General features: G+C 48.5%; 1 protein-coding gene across 1 annotated transcript; it reads left to right on the top strand.

The window, feature by feature from the left end:
- The first annotated feature begins 14,179 nt into the window (after positions 1–14,179).
- On the top strand, positions 14,180–20,402 carry LOC129715238 (probable G-protein coupled receptor 139). Its single transcript, XM_055665097.1, has 3 exons — positions 14,180–14,329; positions 17,834–17,939; positions 19,501–20,402. Exons 1-3 carry the CDS (start codon positions 14,180–14,182, stop codon positions 20,400–20,402), a joined length of 1,158 nt encoding a protein of 385 aa, XP_055521072.1.
- Positions 20,403–21,196: the final 794 nt, after the last annotated feature.

Raw genomic sequence — 21,196 nt, forward strand, 5'->3', positions numbered from 1 at the left:
AGCGTAACTTTAGAGAGCTGCGGAAACATGCTGAAAAGCAGGACATCCGGGGTTGTTATCTCCGGTTTGCTTCCAGTTCTTCGTGCTGGCGAGAGCAGGAACAGGGATCTAAGGGACCTGAATGTGTGGCTGAGGAACTGCTGCAGGGAGCAGGGATTTAGATTCTTAGATCACTGGGATCTGTTTTGGAGTAAAGGGGGAATGTACAAAAGGAACGTATTGCATCTTAACAGGTGGCAGACTTTGGTGTTGATTATCAAAAGCCAATTTGGAAATGACACCAAAAGTCGAGAAATAGTGGTGGTATTGCAGATTACCATGGAAGTCCACGTTTTAATTGTTTACAGTCTGAAAATCAACATCGACATGATTTGCCCCGAATCTCCACGCGTCCGTTCTTAGTTAATCCAATTTATCCAACGATTATCGGGACTCAAATAGGGAAAGCTAGTAGTCAGTGTGTGAGGCAGGAGGCAGAGAAGGGTAGCACTCGGACACAAAATGTAGGGAGAAAGAAGAAAAATGTAATAAACAGAGAATACGAGGGGGTTGGTTTCTTAAATGTGTATATTTTAATGATGGAGCATTGTAAGAAAGGTGGATGATCTTAGAGCCTGGATTGACACCTGGAAATATGGTGTTGTGGCGATCAGTGAAAAATGGTTGCAGGAGGACTGTGATTGGAAACTAAATACTTCAGTATTTCGTCGTTTCGGGTGTGATAGAATTGGAGGGCAAGAGGTAGAGGTGTTGCATTGCTTGTCAGAGAAGATATTACAGCAGTGTTTTGGCAGGATAGATTAGAGGGCTCGTCTCGGGTGGCTATTTGGGTGGAACTGAGTAATAGGAAAGGAGTAGCAACACTTATATACCTGTATTATAGACCGCCTAATTGGGAGCGAGAATTGGAAGAGCAAATATGTAAGGAGATCGCAGATATTAGTGGTAAACACAAGGTAGTGATTGTGGGAGATTTCAATTTTCCACACGTAGACTGGGAAACACATTCTGTAAATGGGCTGGATGGTTTGGAGTTTGTAAAATGTGTGCAGGATAGTTTTTTGCAGCAATACATAGAGGTACCTACTAGAGAAGGGGAAGTGCTGGACCGACCTCCTGTTAAGAAATGAGACAGGACAGGTGGCGGAGGTATGTGCTGGGGAACACTTCGGGTCCAGTGATCACAATACCATTAGTTTCAATATAATTATGGAGAGTGTCAGAACTGGACTTCGGATTGAGATTTTTGATTGGAGAAAGGCTAACTTTGAGGAGATGCGAAAGGATTTAAAATTAGTGAATTGGGACAGTTTGTTGACGGGAAGAATGTGGAGGAGAAATGGAGGACATCTAAAGATGACATTTTAAGAGTACAGAAATGGTATGTCCCTGTTCGGTTGAAAGGAAATAGTAAACATTGGAAAGAGCCATGGTTTTCAAGCGAAATTGGACACGTGGTTCGGACAAAGAGCGAGATCTACAAAAATAATCTTAAGAAAGAAATTAGAAAATTAAAAGAAGATATGAAGTTGCTTTAGCTAGTAAGGTGAAAGTAACCCCAAAGGGTTTCTACAGCTATATTAATAGCAAAAGGATAACGAGGGATAACATTGGTCCATTATACAGCCAGAGTGGACAGCTATCTGCAGAAGCAAAAGAGATGGGGGAGATATTGAACACTTTATTTTCGTCGGTATTCACAAAGGACAAGGATATTGAATTATGTGAGGTAAGGGAAATGAGTAGAGTAGCTATGGAAACTATGAGATTCAAAGAAGAGTAAGTACGGATAATTTTGAAAACTATAAAAGTGGATAAGTGTCCAGGGCCTGACAGGATATTTCCTAGGACATTGAGGGAAGTTGGTGTAGAAATACCAGGGGCTATGACAGAAATATTTCAAATGTCATTAAAAACGGGAATAGTGCCGGAGGATTGGCGTACTGCGCATGTTGTTCCATTGTTTAAAAAAGGGTTCTAATAATAAACCTAGCAATTATATACCTGTTAGTTTGACGTCAGTGGTGGGCAAATTAATGGAAAGGATACTTAGAGATAATACATATATAAGCATTTGGATAAACAGGGTCTGATTAGGAACAGTCAACTTGGAAGGTCATGTTTGACAAATCTTCTTGAATTTTGAGGTTACTCGGGAAATTGATGAGGGTAAAGCAGTGGATGTTGTCTATATGGAGTTCAGTAAGGCCTTTCACAAGCTTCCTCATGGAGGGTTGGTTAAGAAGGTTCAATTGTTAGATATTAATGGTGGAGTAACAAGATGGTTCAACCGTGGCTGAATGGGAGATGCCAGAGAGTAATGGTGGATGGTTGTTTGTCAGGTTGGAGGCCGATGACTAGTGAGGTGCCTCAGGGATCTGTGTTGGGTCCACTGTTATTTGTCATGTACATCAATGATCTGAATGACGGTGTGGTAAATTGGATTAGTAAGTATGCAGATGCTACTAAGATAAGTGGTGCTGTGGATAATGAAGTAGATTTTCAAAGTCTACAGAGAGATTTAGGCCATTTGGAAGAGTGGGCTGAAAGATGGCAGATGTAGTTTAATGCTGATAAGTGCGAGGTGCTACATCTTGGTAGGACAAATTTAAAATGACGTACATGGTAAATGGTAGTGAGTTGAGGAATGCAGTTGAACAGAGGGATCGAGGAATAGCTGCGCACAATTCCCTGAAGGCCTAATTTCATGTAGATAGGGTGGTAAAGAAAGCGTTTGGTGTGCTGGCCTTTATAAATCAGAGCATTGAGTATAGAAATTGGGTTGGAAACATAGAAAATAGGTGCAGGATTAGGCCATTCGGCCCTTCGAGCCTGCACCGCCATTCGATATGACCATGGCTGAGTATCCAACTCAGTATTCCATTCCTGCCTTCTCTCCATACCCCATGATCCCTTTAGCCACAAGGGCCACATCTAACTCCCTCATAAATATAGCCAATGAACTGGCCTCAACTACCTTCTGTGGCAGAGAATTCCACATATTCACCACCCTCTGTGTAAAAAATGATTTTCTCATCTCGGTCCTAAAAGACTTCCCTCTTATCCTTAAACCCTAGTTCTGGACTATCTCAACATCGGGAAATAATCTTCCTGCATCTTGCCTTTCCAACCCCTTAAGACTTGTGTAAGTTTCTATAAGACCCCCCCCCCCCCCCCCCCCCCCCCCCCCCCCCCCCCCCCCCCCCAATCTTCTGAATTCTAGTGCGTACAAGCCGAGTCTATCCAGTCTTTCTCCATATGGAAGTCCTGACTCAGTCTGGTGAACTTTCTCTGTACTCCCTCTATGGCAATAATGTATTTCCTCAGATTAGGAGACCAAAACTATACGCAATACTCCAGGTGTGGTCTCACCAAGACCATGTACAACTGCAGTAGAACCGCCCTGCTCTTATACTCAAATCTTTTTGCTATGAATATTAACCTACCATTTGCTTTCTTCACTGCCTGGTGCACCTGCATTCCTACTTTCAATGACTGGTGTACCATGACACCCATGTCTCGTTGCATCTCCCCTTTTCCTAATCGGCCACCATTAAGACTGTCACAGTCTGCCCTCTCCTCATTCTCATGCACTTCACCTCCCAGTACTTTTCCACCGGTCCCTCCTTCTCCTCAGCTGCCTGCCTGCCACTCCCCTCTCATCAGCCTAACTCTCCTCACCTGTTGCACTCAGTTGCCTCTGATCACCTATTAACCCGGTATATAGACTCTCCTCACCGTTCACACACGGCCAGATTGTTCTCAGTTTTCATGCAAGACTCTCCAGCGATTTCCCGACTGCCTACACGGATTCGAACCTGCCTGCCCCTGACCATACCGTCCTGTCATCTTCCCGGATAGTAACTCAACCTTCTGTCCCCGACCTCCTGGCTTCTGTCTGCCTCACTCCTAGGTTGTTTGGTGTATCCCTGCAACGGCTCCTCGACTACCTGCCTGGCTTCGATTCTCCTTTCGTCTGTCCCTCGCTGGTTTGTTTGCATCGTGTGTTGGATCTCCTGGTAACCGGACCTTCCGCTACCCCGACTACGTCTCCTGCCTTCCCCTCTTCGGAACCCTCGCTCAATCCTGAGCCTCTGTGTGAGTACGGTGTACCCATTCATATGTTACTACTCTGGGTTACAGTATCGTAATAAAGTTAATTACCAATTCTACCTGCCTGATTCTGTGCTGCTATTGGGTCCAAGCTATACCCGTTACACAGATAATATTCTACTTCCCTGTGTTTGCCACCAAAGTGGATAACCTCACATTTTTCCACATTATACTGCATCTGCCATGCATTTGCCCACTCACCAAACCTATCCAAGTCACCTTGCAGCCTCCTAGCATCCTTCTCACAACTAACACTGCCCCCCAGCTTCGTGTCATCCGCAAACCTGGAGATGTTGCATTCAATTCCCTCATCCAGATCATTAAGAAATATTGTAAATAGCTGGGGTCCCAGCACTGAGCCTTGCGGTACCCCACTAGTCACCGCCTGGCATTCTGAAACGGACCCTTTTACTCCTACACTTTGGTTCCTGTCTGCCAGCCAGTTCGCTATCCACATCAATACTGATCCCCCAATACCATGTGCTTTAAGTTTGTATACGAATCTCTTATGTGGGACCTTGGCGAAAGCCTTCAAAAAGTCCAGATATAACACATCCACTGGATCTACCTTATCAACTCTATTAGTTACATCCTCGAAAAATAATATAAGATTCGTTAGACATGATTTACCTTTCATAAATCCATGCTGACTTTGTCCAATGATTTCACCACTTTCCACATGCGCTGCCACCCCATCTTTAATAACTGACTCCAGAATTTTCCCCACCACCGATGTTAGACTAACTGGTCTGTAATTCCCCGTTTTCTCTCTCCCTCCCTTTTTAAAACGTGGGGTTACATTAGATACCCTCCAGTCCTCTGGAACTACTCCAGAATCTAAAGAGTTTTGAAAAATTATCACTAATGCATCCACTACTTCTGCGGCTAGTTCCTTAAATACTCTGGGATGCACCTTATCTAGCCCTGGGGATGTATCGGCCTTTAATCCATTCAATTTACCAAACACCACTTCGCTACCGGAGGGGCACAATGAGTACCAGAAAGGTCTCGCACCTCAAGTGTGCAATTAAAGCCCCCCCCCCCCCAAGTAAGACACACTCTCCCCTATCAATAGTGCTCAACAGAGCAGTCACCTCCGGAAGTAGGCCGGCCTGCATCATGCCGGAGCTAGAGGCATACACGTGAATGAAATGCAAACGTAAGCCATCCAGGATCACGGCCAGATGGAGCAGGCGTCCTGGCACAACTGCTTCCCCGTTTAGAACATTTGGCAGAACATTCTGGGCCAACAGAAAGGCTACCCACTCGAATGCGAGCGGAGATGGGTCATGTAGACCCCCCCCCCCCTTCCCACTCCAGTCGCCAAGTAGGTTCGTCACTGACAACGGCATGCGTCTCCTGCAGAAACCACACGGCAAATTTCCGCTCTCTGAGGACTGATAAAAGCTGAAAGCTACGAAATCTCGCTCTGCTTCGTTTAATTTTAATGTGGCAACTTTGAATGTGCAGGCACATTAAAAACTCTCTCTCAGAGGAACTCCAAAAAGTCCCCATCTTGTTACTTCTCAGAGTCAGGAAGATCACTATCTTTGTTGCAAAGGATAGCCTCGAGAGTCTTAATCAAAACTAGCAGATCAGCCCACCGTCTTTTTGCAGCCTCCGTTTTTGTTCTGACGGTACGGCTTGTTCTTAGGAACACTAGTACCTGACGGATAACACTTGCATGAGACATGGCCTTGGAGCCTGGGCACTAGGCCAACAAATTTGCACCTGAAACAATAAACACATCAGCACAACGCCCAAGGTCGTTGTCAGAAATCGAAAGACCATAACTCTCTGAATGTTCGCTAACCCCACTACACAAACTGGCCTCGTCACTCTCTCCCTGCTCCGGCATGACACCACCACCTGGATCAATGCCGGGGAGTGTCCAGAATCCCCTGACCGCAACAAGCAGCCCACTGAATGGCTGGGCTCCTACATTCTACTATCACCGTCCACGTCTGGGCCTGGGGAAGAATAAACAAGAGGCACCCCCAGGGCCTGTGGTACACTTGCAACCCCAGAATCTGAAAGAGGATTGCCACTCGAAATAGCCCCAACCTCCACAGCACTGGCAACGTCCAGAGGATCCCCACTTGCGTTTAGACTCTCTCCTGCTAACTCAGCCTGTGAGGCAGCACACCCCCACTGACTCTGATGTGGAGCACAAACTGGTACACCAAAACCCCCGAACCACCTCCCTCGGGCTGACCCTTCTCAGCCCCCATCTCAGGGGGAACATTACCAGGGGAGCTAACCCCATCATCCGGCGTGCCAAAACCCTCAGAAGGCCTCTGGGATGAGGGGACCTCCTCCGATCCAGAGGGCAAACACCCAGGGGAGCTAACCTCAACACCCGATGAGAAAACTCCCGCGGAGGGCCCCTGAGACGAAGGACCATCCACCCGCCCAGAGGACACAACTCCAGAGGAGTCAACCTCAGCACCTGGTCTTGTTATACCCGTTGACGATCCCTAAAATGGAGGCCCAACCTCCAACCCGGAAGACACCAGTTCGTGACCACCAACCACGTCAGTGGTGGGAGGTCTGGAAAAATGCATCCCCCTAGCTTTGGACTCAGGGCCTTGCTCTTCCTCGCCAGGCCCAGGGCCTCCTTTTTGTCCCACTAGAATGCGGCGGTACGGTGACCTCCATAAAGGAAGGGTCTTCCACATCCACACTACCCCCAGCCGCTTTACCACCCGCACGTTTTACATTCCCTGCCACCGTCTGAACCACCTCAGCTCCTTGCTGGGCCACGGCAGGTGCCATCTGGACCTCATTGGAGCTGACAGGTGGTCTCAGATCTAGGCAAGTGCCCACCTGCTTGCGTTTGACTCGCTTGGGTGTGCTTTTTACTTCTTCCTCCCTTCTTTTTCGGCTTCTCCCAACCCCCCACCCCCCCCCCCCCCCCCCCCCCCCCCCCCCCCCCCCCCCCCCCCCCCCCCCCCTCTCTCCACCCTCCCCCTGCGTCGTACCTTCAGCCACCACCACGGGTTCAGGATATAGGGGGCGGGGGTCCTCGCTGCCCTGGGTCTCCAAGGCGGATCTTGTAGACCCAGATGGGCTATCACTGCCGCCCCGGATCACCGAGGCGGTGCTGGCAGCCCTAGCCAAGTCAGCAGGGCCACCCCGCGCCACACAGGCATGACGAGCCACCCTGGATGGGCCAGCAGTGCATTCCTGCGCCGCAACGCTTGAACTTATTTTCAGAACGCTTGAACAGTTTCGCCCCCGTGAAAATGACACTCCCTACGGAGATGTCTAACCTCACCGCATGAATGACACCAGGCCTTTCCACAACTCCAACGCACGGTTTTAGGGAGACCCTTATGCTCCACCTCGTACCTCCCCTCAGAGCCTTCCCCCTCACCCACCTTCATGAACACCCTACTCTTGAAACTGAAGATCCCTTTTTACCTCCGGATCACAACCGGGTGCATAAGCCTAAAGCACTTAGACCGCACCTCCCCAAACTTTGAGAGATGTGGAAGAAGTGTTGCATCCAGAATCCACGAGGGGCAACTCAGCAGGAAAACCGGTCTCACCCTGGACACTGAGATCTCCCTCTCCAAAACCAAGGCCATATCCTCCCGGGCATTTAGTATCATCTCAACCTTTCCTCTTTCGAGCTCGGAAGAGCCAATAGCACCCCCTCTCAAGAAGGTCCTTCGTGGCCTACGTAATTGCTCCCCATGGACATCAGGGCCCCAGTTTGGACCGAGATACTGAATCCTTCCAAACCCAAGTCAACATGAGGCTCATGCTCAAATAGCCTCGTAGCCGCAACTGATACCACCGCTGCGTAGCTCCGGGCCATCGGCCGAGCCCCAGCCATCGCCATCCTTACAGTGGCACAAACCAGCTCCAGGCACCCCAGCAGCTCAGCTCCAAGTTACGTCCCAAGATCAGTCACAGTCAAAGACAAGCAGCAGAATGCAGAAAGCTCCAACTGAAGGAGGAAAGCCCTCGTTCGTCCACAGCCGAGAGCAGCTTTTGAGTAGCTCTTTTCCAGCCTTGCCGGAAGCAAAAGTACCTTCTTCACATTAAGCCAGGCGGCCGCCATGTGCAAAATGATTTTAGCGCAGAGAAACAGTGTTAAAAACGACAAAGACAACAAAATCATCCTACCCTCGATCTCCAGGCACAGTTGACAGTCCGACAACGACAACCGCACCCTCAACAATATAGAGAAAACTCAGGAATTTTCACACTGGTGGAGGAATCCTAGAGCAAAGTAAAATGTCAGCAGTACAACGATGTCAAACTATGGAGCCCCTCTGCCTCTGTTCCTGCTCCATCGACAAAATCCTTGAAAGGCTGTTTCAAACCTTCTCAACTGCAGACGTGAGAAAAAAAAACTCTCTCTCTCTCTCTCTCTCTCTCTCTCTCTCTCTCTCTCTCTCAGGAACAGAGGCTCCCAATTCAAGAACATGTGGCAGTACCTGGAGAGTAGGCCATTCCCTGGTTCATCCGCCTTTGGCACTTCATGGACAGGTCCGGGGGCGGCTCCCAGCTGCGAAGATAAGAGCAGGGATTTTTGGCGCGAGACCTGTCTTCAGTCTCTTACTGAATAGGAGAGTTGTGTACTGTGCTCATTAAAGCCCATAGAGAATTTGCCTGGCGCCGTGCCTTCATTCCCGGCTCTCTCACTCATCCACTACACTGATGACCCTCGACATTTCGGCGCAAGCGCGATGGACCCGATCAATCGTCCTTGGGTCCTGCCGGCCCCGCTGATCTCCACGCCGTTGCGCTGAAGCTGCCTACCCTGTGGACCGACGGACCCAAGATCGGATTTGACCAGTCGAGGCGCAGTTTGCACTGCGGACCGGCGTGACGGCAGATGCACCGAAATACTATTATATAATCAGCGCACTCAAATCCGGCCTCTGCACATGGGTTTAACTTTTTCACCGCGCATCCCGGCGGCTAATAAGTATGAGATCCTTAAGGCCCTACTCTTAGGTTTGGCCTCAACGAGGCCGAGCGGGCGACCCAAATCTTGCGGATGACTGGCCTGGGTGACCGCTGGACGTCGGCCCTGCTGGGCGATGTGCTAGCTCTTATTGGCGACCACGAGGCCTGTTTTCTTTATAAACATGCCTACCTGCAGCAGCTCCCGTCGGACATCCTCCTGCAACTTACCAACGACACTTTCACCGACATGCAGTCGTTGGGCGAGCGCGCCAATCAACTTTGGATGGTCCTTCAGCAGGCCCTGAATGCGCTGGAGATCCTCCCGATGGCACCGGGCAGCCCACAGCAGGTCAAGTACTTCAATTGACCGCGTCTACGGCGCGTCTAAATGCCCTCTGCGGCACGATCCTGCCGCCATTGCGCACACGGGCGCCGGGACGTCGTCACCGCGTGGCCTGCCGTCAATTATTTAGGACGCCACCAGGTGTCGCTCTTTGTCGGATCAGCTCGCACCTCCACCTGTTTCTGCAGACCGCAGCAGGAGGTGGTGCTACTATCACCGCCGCCGGGAGGGCTGCAGCTCGTCAGCTTCGGCAGCCGTGTACGTTCCCGGGAAACGAATGGGACGGCCGTCAGTGATTGCTTCGACGGCCGGCCAGATTAATCGTGTGTTTGCGTGCGATCGCCACGCTGTGGCTCCTTTCCTCATTGACAACGGGGCAGAGATAAGTGACCTGCCACCTTCTAATGGCGATGTCCGCGACATCGGCGCCATGCGGGCCCCTTCTGACCGCGGTTAATGGGAGCCCGATCGGCTCATATGGGGTGCGCACGCTCTCCCTCAACTTCGGGAATTGTCATTCATGGCCATTCGTCATTACTGACGTTTCCCAGCCCGTTGCTGGGCGCGGACTTCCTGCGCGCACATTCCCTGCTTGTGGGTGTCAAGCGGTAGCATCTGGTGCTCTGGAACATTGGGGCCTATTTCCTTCCGCGTGGGCTACCCGGATTGTGCCCCTGTCGTCCGCGCATGCTACATTCTCGCATGTACTGTCCGACTTCCCTGAAATCCTCGACCCGCAGTTCCGCTCCTCCGCCCCAAATCACGGGGTGGAGCATCACATTCCGACTCGTGGCCCGCTCCTACACGCCCATGCGCAGCGTCTTCCACCGGACAAACTTCGTCTAGCCAGGGAAGAGTTCTGCCTTATGGAGTCGCTGGGTATCGTGCGCTGCTCAGACAGCACGTGGACGTCCGCGCTCCATATTGTCCCCAAGGCGGACGGTGGTTGGCGCCCTTGCGGAGACTATCGTCGGCTTAATGATACCACCATCGCTGACAGGTACCCGGTCCCCAACTTCCATGATTTCAATGCACACTTGGCCGGGGCTGCGGCGTTCTCGCAGATCGACCTGGTGCGTGGCTACAACCAAATTCACGTCCACCCCGATGACGTGCACAAGACGGCCATCATAACACCATTCGGCCTTTTTTTGTTCCTGCGCATGCCCTTCGTCGGGCTTAAGAACGCTGCGCTGGCCTTTCAGCAGCTTATGGACTGCGTGTGCCGTGTCCTGGATTTCGTGTTTGTTTACCTCAATGGCAACTTGGTGGCAGGCCGCTCGCGGTAGGAGCACTGTTCCGATCCCCGCCAGCTATGCCAGCGTCAATATAGCCAAATGCCGTTTCGGGGTGACGTTCAATGATTTCCTGGGTCACCACGTAACTCCGCAGGGTGCGGTGCCCACTCCCGTGCGCCAGTTTTTTCGACCGGCCACCGCGATGGACCTCCAGGAATTCATCGGGATGGTGGCCTTCTACCACCGTTTTGTACCGTCCGCGGCCAGGATCATGCCCCCGCTGTTTCACCCCATGGCGGGCAAACGGACGGAGGTCGAATGGACTAATGAAGCGGTGTCCACGATGCGCGTGCACCCACGGGCGGATGCACCAATCAGGCTCACGGTCGACACTTCCAAGGTAGCGGTTGGTGCGGTGGTAGAGCAGCTGATCGACGGGCGCTGGCGGCCTCTGGTCTTCTTCAGCAGGCACCTCAGCGCCGCATAGCGGCACTACAGTGCCTATGACCGTGGAGCTCCTCGCCCTTTCGCTCAGCGTGCGCCACTTCCCCAATTCCGTTACTTTTTGAAGGGGCCGACATTTACCGCGTAGCCCCTCACTCTTGCATCCGCTCGCCAGCAGCAGCAGCAGTTGGCGATCATCTCTCAATACACGACGTGCATTCATTTCATCGAGGGCAAAGACAACAGCGTAGCCGACGATTTATCTCGTCTCACGGTCAACTACATGTTGCAGGTGTCCAATGGCATTGATTATTCAGCCCTGGCTACTGTCCAGCTGACGGATGATGAGATGTCCGCCTATCGTACCGCAGTTGCGGGCCTGCGGTTGGAGGACGTTCCATGTTGTCCCGGGGGTGCGAGGCTACTGTGGAGTGGTCAGCTGCGGCCCATCGTCCCCGTGGCCTTGCGGAGTGTTTGAGGTGCTCCACGGGCTGGCACTCGTGGCTTCCAGTTTCATTTGGCATGGGGTGCGTCTACATGTTGGGCATTGGCCGCGCACCTGCATCCCGCGCCAAACTGCCAGGGCACAGCGGCATCCACGTCCCACGTTTGGTTTGATCATATCAACGTGGACATCGTGGGGCCGCTGCTGCCATCTCGTGGCTTCACCCACCTCCTGACCGTGGTCGACCAGTTCACGTGGTGGCCGGAAGCGGTTCCATTGGCAGATATGTCTGCGGCCACGTGTGCCCGTGCTTTGGCTGCACACTGGATTGCCTGATTCGGAGTGCCGCTGGACATTACGTCCGACCGGGGGCCTCAGTTCACATCTGAACTTTGGTCGGCCATGACCCGCCTTCTAGTGGTTAACCTGAACCGCAGCACAGCGTAGGATCTCCAGCCGAACGGCCTGGTGGAGCGTTTCCACCGCCAGCTCAAGGCTGCCCTGAAGGCTCGGCTAACGGACCCGGACTGGGTCGACGCATTGCCGTGGGTTTTGCCTGCACCGCGTCCAAAGAGGACTTGGCCACCTCCTCAGCTGAGATGGCGTATGGGGCCCCGCTGCCAGTGCCCGTTGTGTTTGTCTCATCAGCACAGGGCCAGGCAGAGCAGCCATCGACCGCTCTGCAACGGCTTCGGGAGAGGGTGGGCAAGCTCGCACCGGTGCCGACGTCTGGCCACGGTTCGTTAACGCCGCACGTTCCTTCCGCGCTCCAGGACTGCCCGTTTGTTTTCCTGCGTTGAGACGCGCAAAGAACACCCCTTCAACGGCCGTACGAAGGACCATTTAACCTTCGTTTTGGACATGAGGGTTCGTGAGCAGGTCTCCGTTGCGCGGCACACGTGGACATCGGCCAGCCGGTGCTACTTGCGCGGCCTCGCCCTCGGGGTCACCCACCGTTCCGGCACTTTCCCCAAGTGCACGCGCCGGCACCTTCGCCTGGCAGTGTGTCTCCGGTTCCAGTGCCTGCCGTGGTGCGCACGCGGGCTGGTCGTCACGTACGCCCCCCTTTTCTTTTCGTGCCTCCGGTTCTGGGGGGGGGGGGGGGGGGGGGCAGTGCCACTCCCTGGTTCATCCCCCTCGGCACTTGATGGACAGGTTCGGGAGCGGCTCCCAGCTGCGAAGATAAGAGCAGGGAATTTTGGCGCGAGGCCTGTGAGAATTGTGGCTCTGGGCAGCTGGAGGGCCAATTACGATTGGTTCACTGTGACATTATAGCGAAACTAGGCTGGTAGCTGTGTGGAATGAGCTTCCAGTGAAGGTGGTGGAGGCAGGTTGGTTCTTATCATTTAAAAATAAATTGGATAGTTATATAGATGGGAAGGGAATGGAGGGTTATGGTCTGAGCGCAGGTATGTGGGACTAGGGGAGATTATGTGTTCGGCACGGACTAGAAGGGTCGAGATGGCCTGTTTCCGTGCTGTAATTGTTATATGGTTATATGGTTATATGGTTATATGGTTGAGTGAAAATATTTTTTATAAACAATTAAAAATGAAACAAAACCTCGAGCAATACACGTGCCTGACTAGCTAACACAAAACAGATCATGTTGCTGGGAGAAGCGCTGACGAACTACGCTAAAAAGTTCGCGAAACGGCCCCCCCCCCTCCCCCCCCCCGCGGTCACGTGACAGAACTGACCAATTACGAGGGTTCTGGCTTCCCAAAACCACCACTATGTGGCGGTACAACATCATCATTTGAAGCTGCTGGGAAAATGCTCTGTGTTAGAAGCGGTTTTTTGTCCAAGTGTAATAGGGATCAATGGCGGCAAAAACAAGGGAGCAGATTATTATCTGAATACAAATTTACTTCCACTGCTCCACCTTCATTTTACTTTGGTGTTGATAATCAAAAGCCAATTTGGAAATGACACCGACGTCCAAAGTCGGGAAATAGCGGTGGTATTGCAGATTGCTATGGAAATCCACGTTCCATTATTTACAGTCTGAAAATCAACATCGACATGATCGGCCCCGAATCTCCACGCGTCCCTTCTTAGTTAATCCAACTTTATCGTTGCAAGAACATTTATTCTAACAAATTATTTTTGAAGAAGGGTCACGACCCGAAATGTCACGCATTCCTTCTTTCCATGTATGCTGCCTGTCCCTCTGAGATTTCCAGCTTTCTTGATCTATCTTCGGTTTAAATCAACTTCTGCAGTTCCTCCCTACATATTTTAAACATTCAGTCATTTTACACTACTATAAATTGGTATTTTAATTCAATGCTACTATAATCTCTGTATACCACCCGGGGCGCCGTACGGTGGCAGGCTCGCCAACAGTCTTTCTGTGTGTCCATCTTTTTTGTTACTTATAATTTGTTTTAAAAGGTTGTGTAATTGTTTTCTGGTTTATGTAGTGGAGGAGGGGTGGGGTTGAGGGAACTTTTTTTTCATAGAAACATAGAAAGATGGAACATAGGTGCAGGAGTAGGCCATTCGGCCCTTCGAGCCTGCACCGCCATTCAATATGATAATGGCTGAATGTTTTCAATATCTTACCCTGTCGGGATTGCTTTCCGAATCGTTTCTGCCGTCGCCCTGCGGCCTAACATCGTGTAGCTGGAAGCCTCGCTCGCGACTGAGTTTGAGCGCCAACGCGGGGGCATGGACTTGCCATCGAAGCCGATCCCTTGCCTAGGATCCCTCCAACCACGGCCTGCAAATTTTAACATCAATGAGCTCGCAGACTCGGGTAGAGACCGAAGTTGTCGGGAGCTCCAACGACTGAGAAGGTTCAATCAGCCCCGACCCGGGGTCAGATCGCGGCGCGGGGTAGCTGAGACCCCCACCCCCGATTAAGGAACTTGATCGCCCTGGCGAGGAGGGCTCAGGCGAAGCTACGGGAGTAAGATCGTCCCCTGATTAGAGAGGGGATTAATGCAATGGAAAGGAAGGACATTAGTTTGGAGGATGTGGAATCGGTATGGGTAGAGCTGCAAAACACTAAGGGGCAGAAAACGAATCAAATTGGCAGGGGTGCTGAGGAAGAGGATTTCTTGGAATGTATGCGGGATAGTTATCTAAATCAACATGTAGAGGAACCAACGAGAGAGCAAGCTATTTTAGACTGGGTATTGAGTAATGAGGAAGGGTTAGTTAGCAATCTTGTTGTACGTGCCCCCTTGGGCAAGAGTGACCATAATATGGTTGAGTTCTTCATTAGGATGGAGAGTGACATTGTTAATTCAGAAACAATGGTTCTGAGCTTAAAGAAAGGTAACTTTGAGGGTATGAGACGTGAATTGGCCAAGATTGACTGGCAATTAATTCTAAAAGGGTTGACGGTGGATCTGCAATGGAAGACATTTAAAGACTGCATGGATGAACTACAAAAATTGTTCATCCCAGTTTGGAAAAAGAATAAATCAGGGAAGGTAGTACATCCATGGATAACAAGGGAAATCAGGGATAGTATCAAAGCGAAGGATGATGCGTACAAATTAGCCAGCAAAAGCAGCATACCGAAGGACTGGGAGAAATTCAAAGACCAGTAGAGGAGGACAAAGGGCTTAATTAGGAAAGGAAAAATAGATTATGATAGAAAACTGGCAGGGAACATAAAAACTGACTGCAAAAGTTGTTATAGATATGTGAAAACAAAGAGATTAGTTAAAACAAATGTAGGTCCCTTGCAGTCAGAAACAGGTGAGTTGATCATGGGGAACAAGGATATGGCGGACCAATTGAATAACTACTTTGGTTCCGTCTTCACTAAGGAAGATATAAATAATTTGCCGGAAATAGCAGGGGACCGCGGGTCAAAGGAGTTGGAGGAATCGAGTGAAATCCAGGTTAGCCGGGAAGTGGTGTTGGGTAAATTGAATGGATTAAAAGCCGATAAATCCCCAGGGCCAGATAGGCTGCATCCCAGAGTACTTAAGGAAGTAGCTCCAGAAATAGTGGATGCATTAGTATTAATCTTTCAAAACTGTTTAGATTCTGGAGTAGTTCCTGAAGATTGGCGGGTAGCAAACGTAACCCCACTTTTTAAGAAAGGAGGGAGAGAGAAAATGGGGAATTACAGACCAGTTAGTCTAACATCGGTAGTGGGGAAACTGCTAGAGTCAGTTATAAAAGATGGGATAGCAGCACATTTGGAAAGTGGTGAAATCATTGGACAAAGTCAGCATGGATTTACGAAAGGTAAATCATGTCTGACGAATCTTATAGAATTTTTCGAGGATGTAACTAGTAGCGTGGATAGGGGAGAACCAGTGGATGTGGTGTATCTGGACTTCCAGAAGGCTTTCGACAAGGTCCCACATAAGAGATTAGTATACAAACTTAAACCACAAGGCATTGGGGGTTCAGTATTGATGTGTATAGAGAACTGGCTGGCAAACAGGAAGCAAATAGTAGGAGTAAACGGGTCATTTTCACAATGGCAGGCAGTGACTAGTGGGGTACCCCAAGGCTCAGTACTGGGACCCCAGCTATTTACAATATATATTAATGATCTGGATGAGGGAATTGAAGGAAATATCTCCAAGTTTGCGGATGACACTAAGCTGGGGGGGGGGGGGGGGGGGGGTGTGGGGGGCTAGCAGTGAGGAGGATGCTAGGAGACTGCAAGGTGACTTGGATAGGCTGGGTGAGTGGGCAAATGTTTGGCAGATGCAGTATAATGTGGATAAATGTGAGGTTATCCATTTTGGTGGCAAAAAACGGGGAAAGCAGACTATTATCTAAATGGTGGCCGATTGGGAAAGGGGGAGATGCAGCGAGACCTGGGTGCCATGGTACACCAGTCATTGAAGGTAGGCATGCAGGTGCAGCAGGCAGTGAAGAAAGCGAATGGTATGTTAGCTTTCATTGCAAAGGGATTTGAGTATAGGAGCAGGGATGTTCTTCTGCAGTTGTACAGGGTCTTGGTGAGACCACACCTGGAGTATTGCGTACAGTTTTGATCTCCAAATCTGAGGAAGGACATTCTTGCAATAGCGGCACTACAGAGAAGGTTCACCAGACTGATTCCTGGGATGTCAGGACTGTCTTATGAAGAAAGACTGGATAGACTTGGTTTATACTCTCTCTAGAATTTAGAAGATTGAGAGGGGATCTTATAGAAACTTACAAAATTCTTAAGGGGTTGGACAGGCTAGATGCAGGAAGATTGTTCCCGATGTTAGGGAAGTCCAGGACAAGGGGTCACAGCTTAAGGATAAGGGGGGAAATCCTTTAAAACCGAGATGAAGAACTTTTTTCACACAGAGAGTGGTGAATCTCTGGAACTCTCTGCCACAGAGGGTAGTTGAGGCCAGTTCATTGGCTATATTTAAGAGGGAGTTAGATGTGGCCCTTGTGGCTAAGGGGATCAGGGGGTATGGAGAGAAGGCAGGTACGGGATACTGAGTTGGATGATCAGCCATGATCATATTGAATGGCGGTGCAGGCTCGAAGGGCCGAACGGCCTACTCCTGCACCTAATTTCTATGTTTCTATGTTTCTATGTTACGGAAGGCTCGAGGTCCCCGACGGCGGGAGAACAAAGAAGGGATGAGGTTGAACTTTTATTTTCGCCTTCCATCACAGTGAGGAATGTTGAGGAGTCACTCTGGTGGATGTTTATGTTAAAATGTATCTTGAGTATTCTGTTACTTTTTATTTGTATGACTGATTTGTCAAATGAAATTCCTCATGTTGCAAAACATAGGCAATAGACAAGAGGTGCAGGAGTAGGCCATTCGTCCCTTCGATTCACTGTTATCATGACTGATCATCCACAATCAGTACCCCGTTCCTGCATTCTCCCCATATCTCTTGACTCCGCTATTTTTAAGAGCTCTATCTAACTCTCTCTTGAAAGCACCCAGAGAATTGGCCTCCATTCTTTCTAATGCAAAGAATTCCACAGATTCACAACGGTGTGAACTTTTTTTCCTCATTTCCGTTCTAAATGGTCTTCCCCTTATTCTGAAAATCTGGCCCCTGGTTCCGGATTCGCCTAACATCGGGAACCCGTTTCCTACCATGGCTAATACTTGGCTAATACAGTAATATTGTATTGTATGTAGTGTATCTGCTACAAAATTTAAATTAATTCAATTCCAATTTAGCAATATTATATTGAATATTAATCAGTCGAATGACGTGAGTTGCACTTTGTTCGATTAATTAACGTAATTAATGTAAAACTGATCATAAATGCCTGAATGTGTTTGTTCATTGAATACAAGTACTCTGCTGCCCTCGTTAATTGACGCTCGAGGGAATAACTCCGGGTATAAATGGATGTGATGTTTTTTTTTCTGATCGCAGACTTTGCAGCTGGCGGGTGCATCGTTCTCATTGAAAATGCACGCGCCCGGAAAATCACCGGTGTTTGCCGTGTATTATTCAATTCTGGCTGCTTTCGGCGTTCCAGGTACGGTAAACTGCAGCAGGCGAATATGCCGACTGCTGAGGCATAATGTTGTTCGTGCGATTTTATTTGGAGGTACCTTTTGTTAGTTTGCCGTGATCCAATTTGATTCCATATCGAAAGATGAAACGTGTGTACATATTTATATATTTTTAACAACAGGATGTAAGTTTATTATGCAGAGCATGTTTATGCATTGAAGTCACGTGCAAGATATTACAATTATAGAAAGAAAGAAAACATAGAAAATAGGTGTAGGAGTAGGCCATTCGGCTCTTCGACATTGCTACTTTATTGCTACGTCATTTTAATAATTGGTTGGTTTCAACATATTATGGCAGATCCGTCTATATCCGGTTTCTCTGTGTGGACAGTGGGGGGAAAAAACATGTGAAATGTGATCTCCACGAAAGCACATCATGACATTGTGTGTCATTATAAATTCTGGTATCACTAAACTAGCACGAAATATCATGTCTGCATTAGTTCCTGTTTATTATTCATAGATAACCGCTGATCTATTTTCCTGCGCCCACTACTTAACATAAAAAAGTCTTATTTTTGTCTATATTTACTGAACACACTGTTCGTTTTTTTCCGTACGTTGACAGCTCCATATATCCCGTAATTCCCACAATATCTTACTACTTATTCTCCAATTGAATGACCAGGCACAGTGATCCCATGGCGTGTGTAAATGTACGCGCACAGTCCTTGACTATATCAGCTTCTGAAAGAGCAGCCAATCATCCAATTTAATTTAAATGCATTCCATGCTTACATGTGCTTCTCTCGCTGATTCCCCACAGTGTATATTTATCAAAACATTATGTCTCTACTTGTCTCTTATTGACCGTAAAATACAATAGACGTACCTACTTTTTTCAATGTTACTTCCTTTGTTACTTCCAGGGGGTGAAGGGATATCAGAGGTCGAACCCCACTTTTCTCTTAATAGCAGCTGTGCTTACTCAACGACTTTGTGAAATATTTGCGCTCACTCCGCATGTCGTGTTGTTGAGATTCGTACATAAGAAACTCAAAGCGTCTTTCATACAAGCAAGAACAGGAGACACACAAACCCATGATGCTTTATCAAAGCAGAAATCTATCTCAATCGCAAGTATTATTAGCAGTTTGCTCCCGGAATCGTTTGCGGTAGCCAATTGCTCAGGCTTGCCACAATCACAGTTACTTATTTAATCTTCTTCTGAATCCGAATTATCCCCCTTGTATATGGAGGATGCTCACCCATGCCCTCAGCAATCTAGCCAGGTAGAAATATATTTCCTGCTTTTGGACACCATTATTTCTATATTTGTTTCCATTCATTGCTTTCATGATTATGGGGTGCTTATGTGTTCATGCACTTATTCGTGCATACAATATTTCGATTTATAAGCAGATATTATCTAATTTGACAGATGTATTGAAAACGTATTGTTGTCCATCGATGGGCGAAGCATTGTCAATCAACTTCCAGCGTGCACAAATTTCACCGTAACCTCCGCATGCAGCAGGGACAGTAATCACTAATCATCCAATGTCTTCTTGTTTCCTGCAGCCAATATTGTGACAATCGCGATTTTATCCCAGGGAAAGTGCGGCCTCTCAAAGTGTATCACGCGTTACCTGGTGTCCATGGCCGTGGCGGATTTCCTGGTCGTTATCACCGCTGTGATATTAAGTCGACTCCGAGCGATTTATTTCCCAGTTAGTTTCTTGTCCACCACTCCGGGTTGCAGTATTGTTACCGTCCTCAGTTGGGCTTCTAAAGACACATCGGTTTGGTTAACGGTCGCTTTCACATTCGATCGATGCATTGCCATTTGCTGTCAGCAGCCGAAACTCAGGTATTGCACCGAGAAAACCGCGGCTGTCGTTATTGGAATAATTTGCGCTCTCGGTTGTTTAAAAAACGTCCCCTCTTACTTTCTATATGAACCCGTGTATGGGATTGATAACGTGCCCTGGTACTGCAAGATAAAAGACATGTATTATACTGCAAATGCGTGGAGAGTTTATGATTGGCTGCGCCGTATTTTAAACCCGTGCGTCCCTTTTCTCCTCATTTTGGTGTTCAACGCTCTGACGGTCAAGATTATTTTAAATGCAAGCAGAGCCCGCAGGAGGCTCCGGGCCCATTGTAATGGCGATAAGCTGAGTGACCCGGAGATGGAGAGCAGGAGGAAGTCCATAATTTTACTCCTGGCGATCTCTGGAAGTTTCATGCTGTTGCGATTAACTTTTCTTGTGAATTTTATATTTGTTCAAATGACAAGCAGCAACTATGCAAATAGTTCCAATTCCACTGACCCAAGGTTTATTTTGCAAGAAAGCGGATACATGTTGGAGCTTCTCAGTTCCTGCACCAACTCATGTATATACGCTGGGACCCAGACTAAATTCAGGAAACAGTTGAAGGACACTGTCAAATTCCCCTTCAAACTAATGAGCAGCAGCTGAAGTAACGGGTATGACTCAAACTTACTACCTCGAAATCTTAGAATAACAGGAAGGAATCAGCAAATTCCTCGTTTTTAGGAATATGCGAGCTGATGATATGTTTATCCAGTTAAACGTTGAAACTGATTTGTTCCGATGTAGTTGAAACTGAACGTTACTTTTTTTCCGTGTCAACATATGCTTCCTGAGTTTTCCCAGCATTGTATGTTTATATTTTGATGTAAGCTGTAAATGTAGGTTCGGCCTGCTTGTCTGCCGCTAATGGCGTCCGAGCGACAAATGACAGGCTAAATAGCGGCACTTTGAAAAATAAATCTTAACCACAACCCAGATGTGTCTTCGGTATGTTATTTTCTGAATAGATGAGAACTCGCAAAAACTACACACATTGAATATGTAACAATTGCAGACTACTTAGGCGACTATTGTTTCCTTCTATATAGGAAAACAACGACAGATTTTGCTGTTTGTCACAGAGGGACACTGACAATTAATTGACCACGATAGCCGGACCTGACACGTCGTCTATCCATGTATTCGATAGATGTTGGCTGAACCGTTTAACTCCAAAATATTCTCATGATTCCAACATCTGCACTTCCTTACTCCTGCAAAATAAAGATTGTGGCCCAGTGAATAGTCAAAATGCTAGCCTGGATGCTATCTGCCTCCAGGCTAGTAATGGGTGACATTTTCCATCAGCAACATATCCATGGGTAGAACTCATGGCCACAGTTAGATCACGTAAAATGAATACTAATGTTCACTCCACAGTATTCGGATGACTATTTCAT

Source organism: Leucoraja erinacea, unplaced genomic scaffold, assembly GCF_028641065.1.
Source record: "Leucoraja erinacea ecotype New England unplaced genomic scaffold, Leri_hhj_1 Leri_106S, whole genome shotgun sequence".
Lineage (NCBI taxonomy): Eukaryota > Metazoa > Chordata > Chondrichthyes > Rajiformes > Rajidae > Leucoraja > Leucoraja erinaceus.

Bases quoted from the DNA above. Each gene is read 5' to 3' on its own strand.
- LOC129715238 (XM_055665097.1), top strand. From the start codon at position 14,180: ATGGACTTGCCATCGAAGCCGATCCCTTGCCTAGGATCCCTCCAACCA. The intron at 14,330-17,833 runs GTCAGATCGCGG...TTCTGATCGCAG, and splicing joins TCAATCAGCCCCGACCCGGG to ACTTTGCAGCTGGCGGGTGC. The intron at 17,940-19,500 runs GTACGGTAAACT...TGTTTCCTGCAG, and splicing joins GGCTGCTTTCGGCGTTCCAG to CCAATATTGTGACAATCGCG.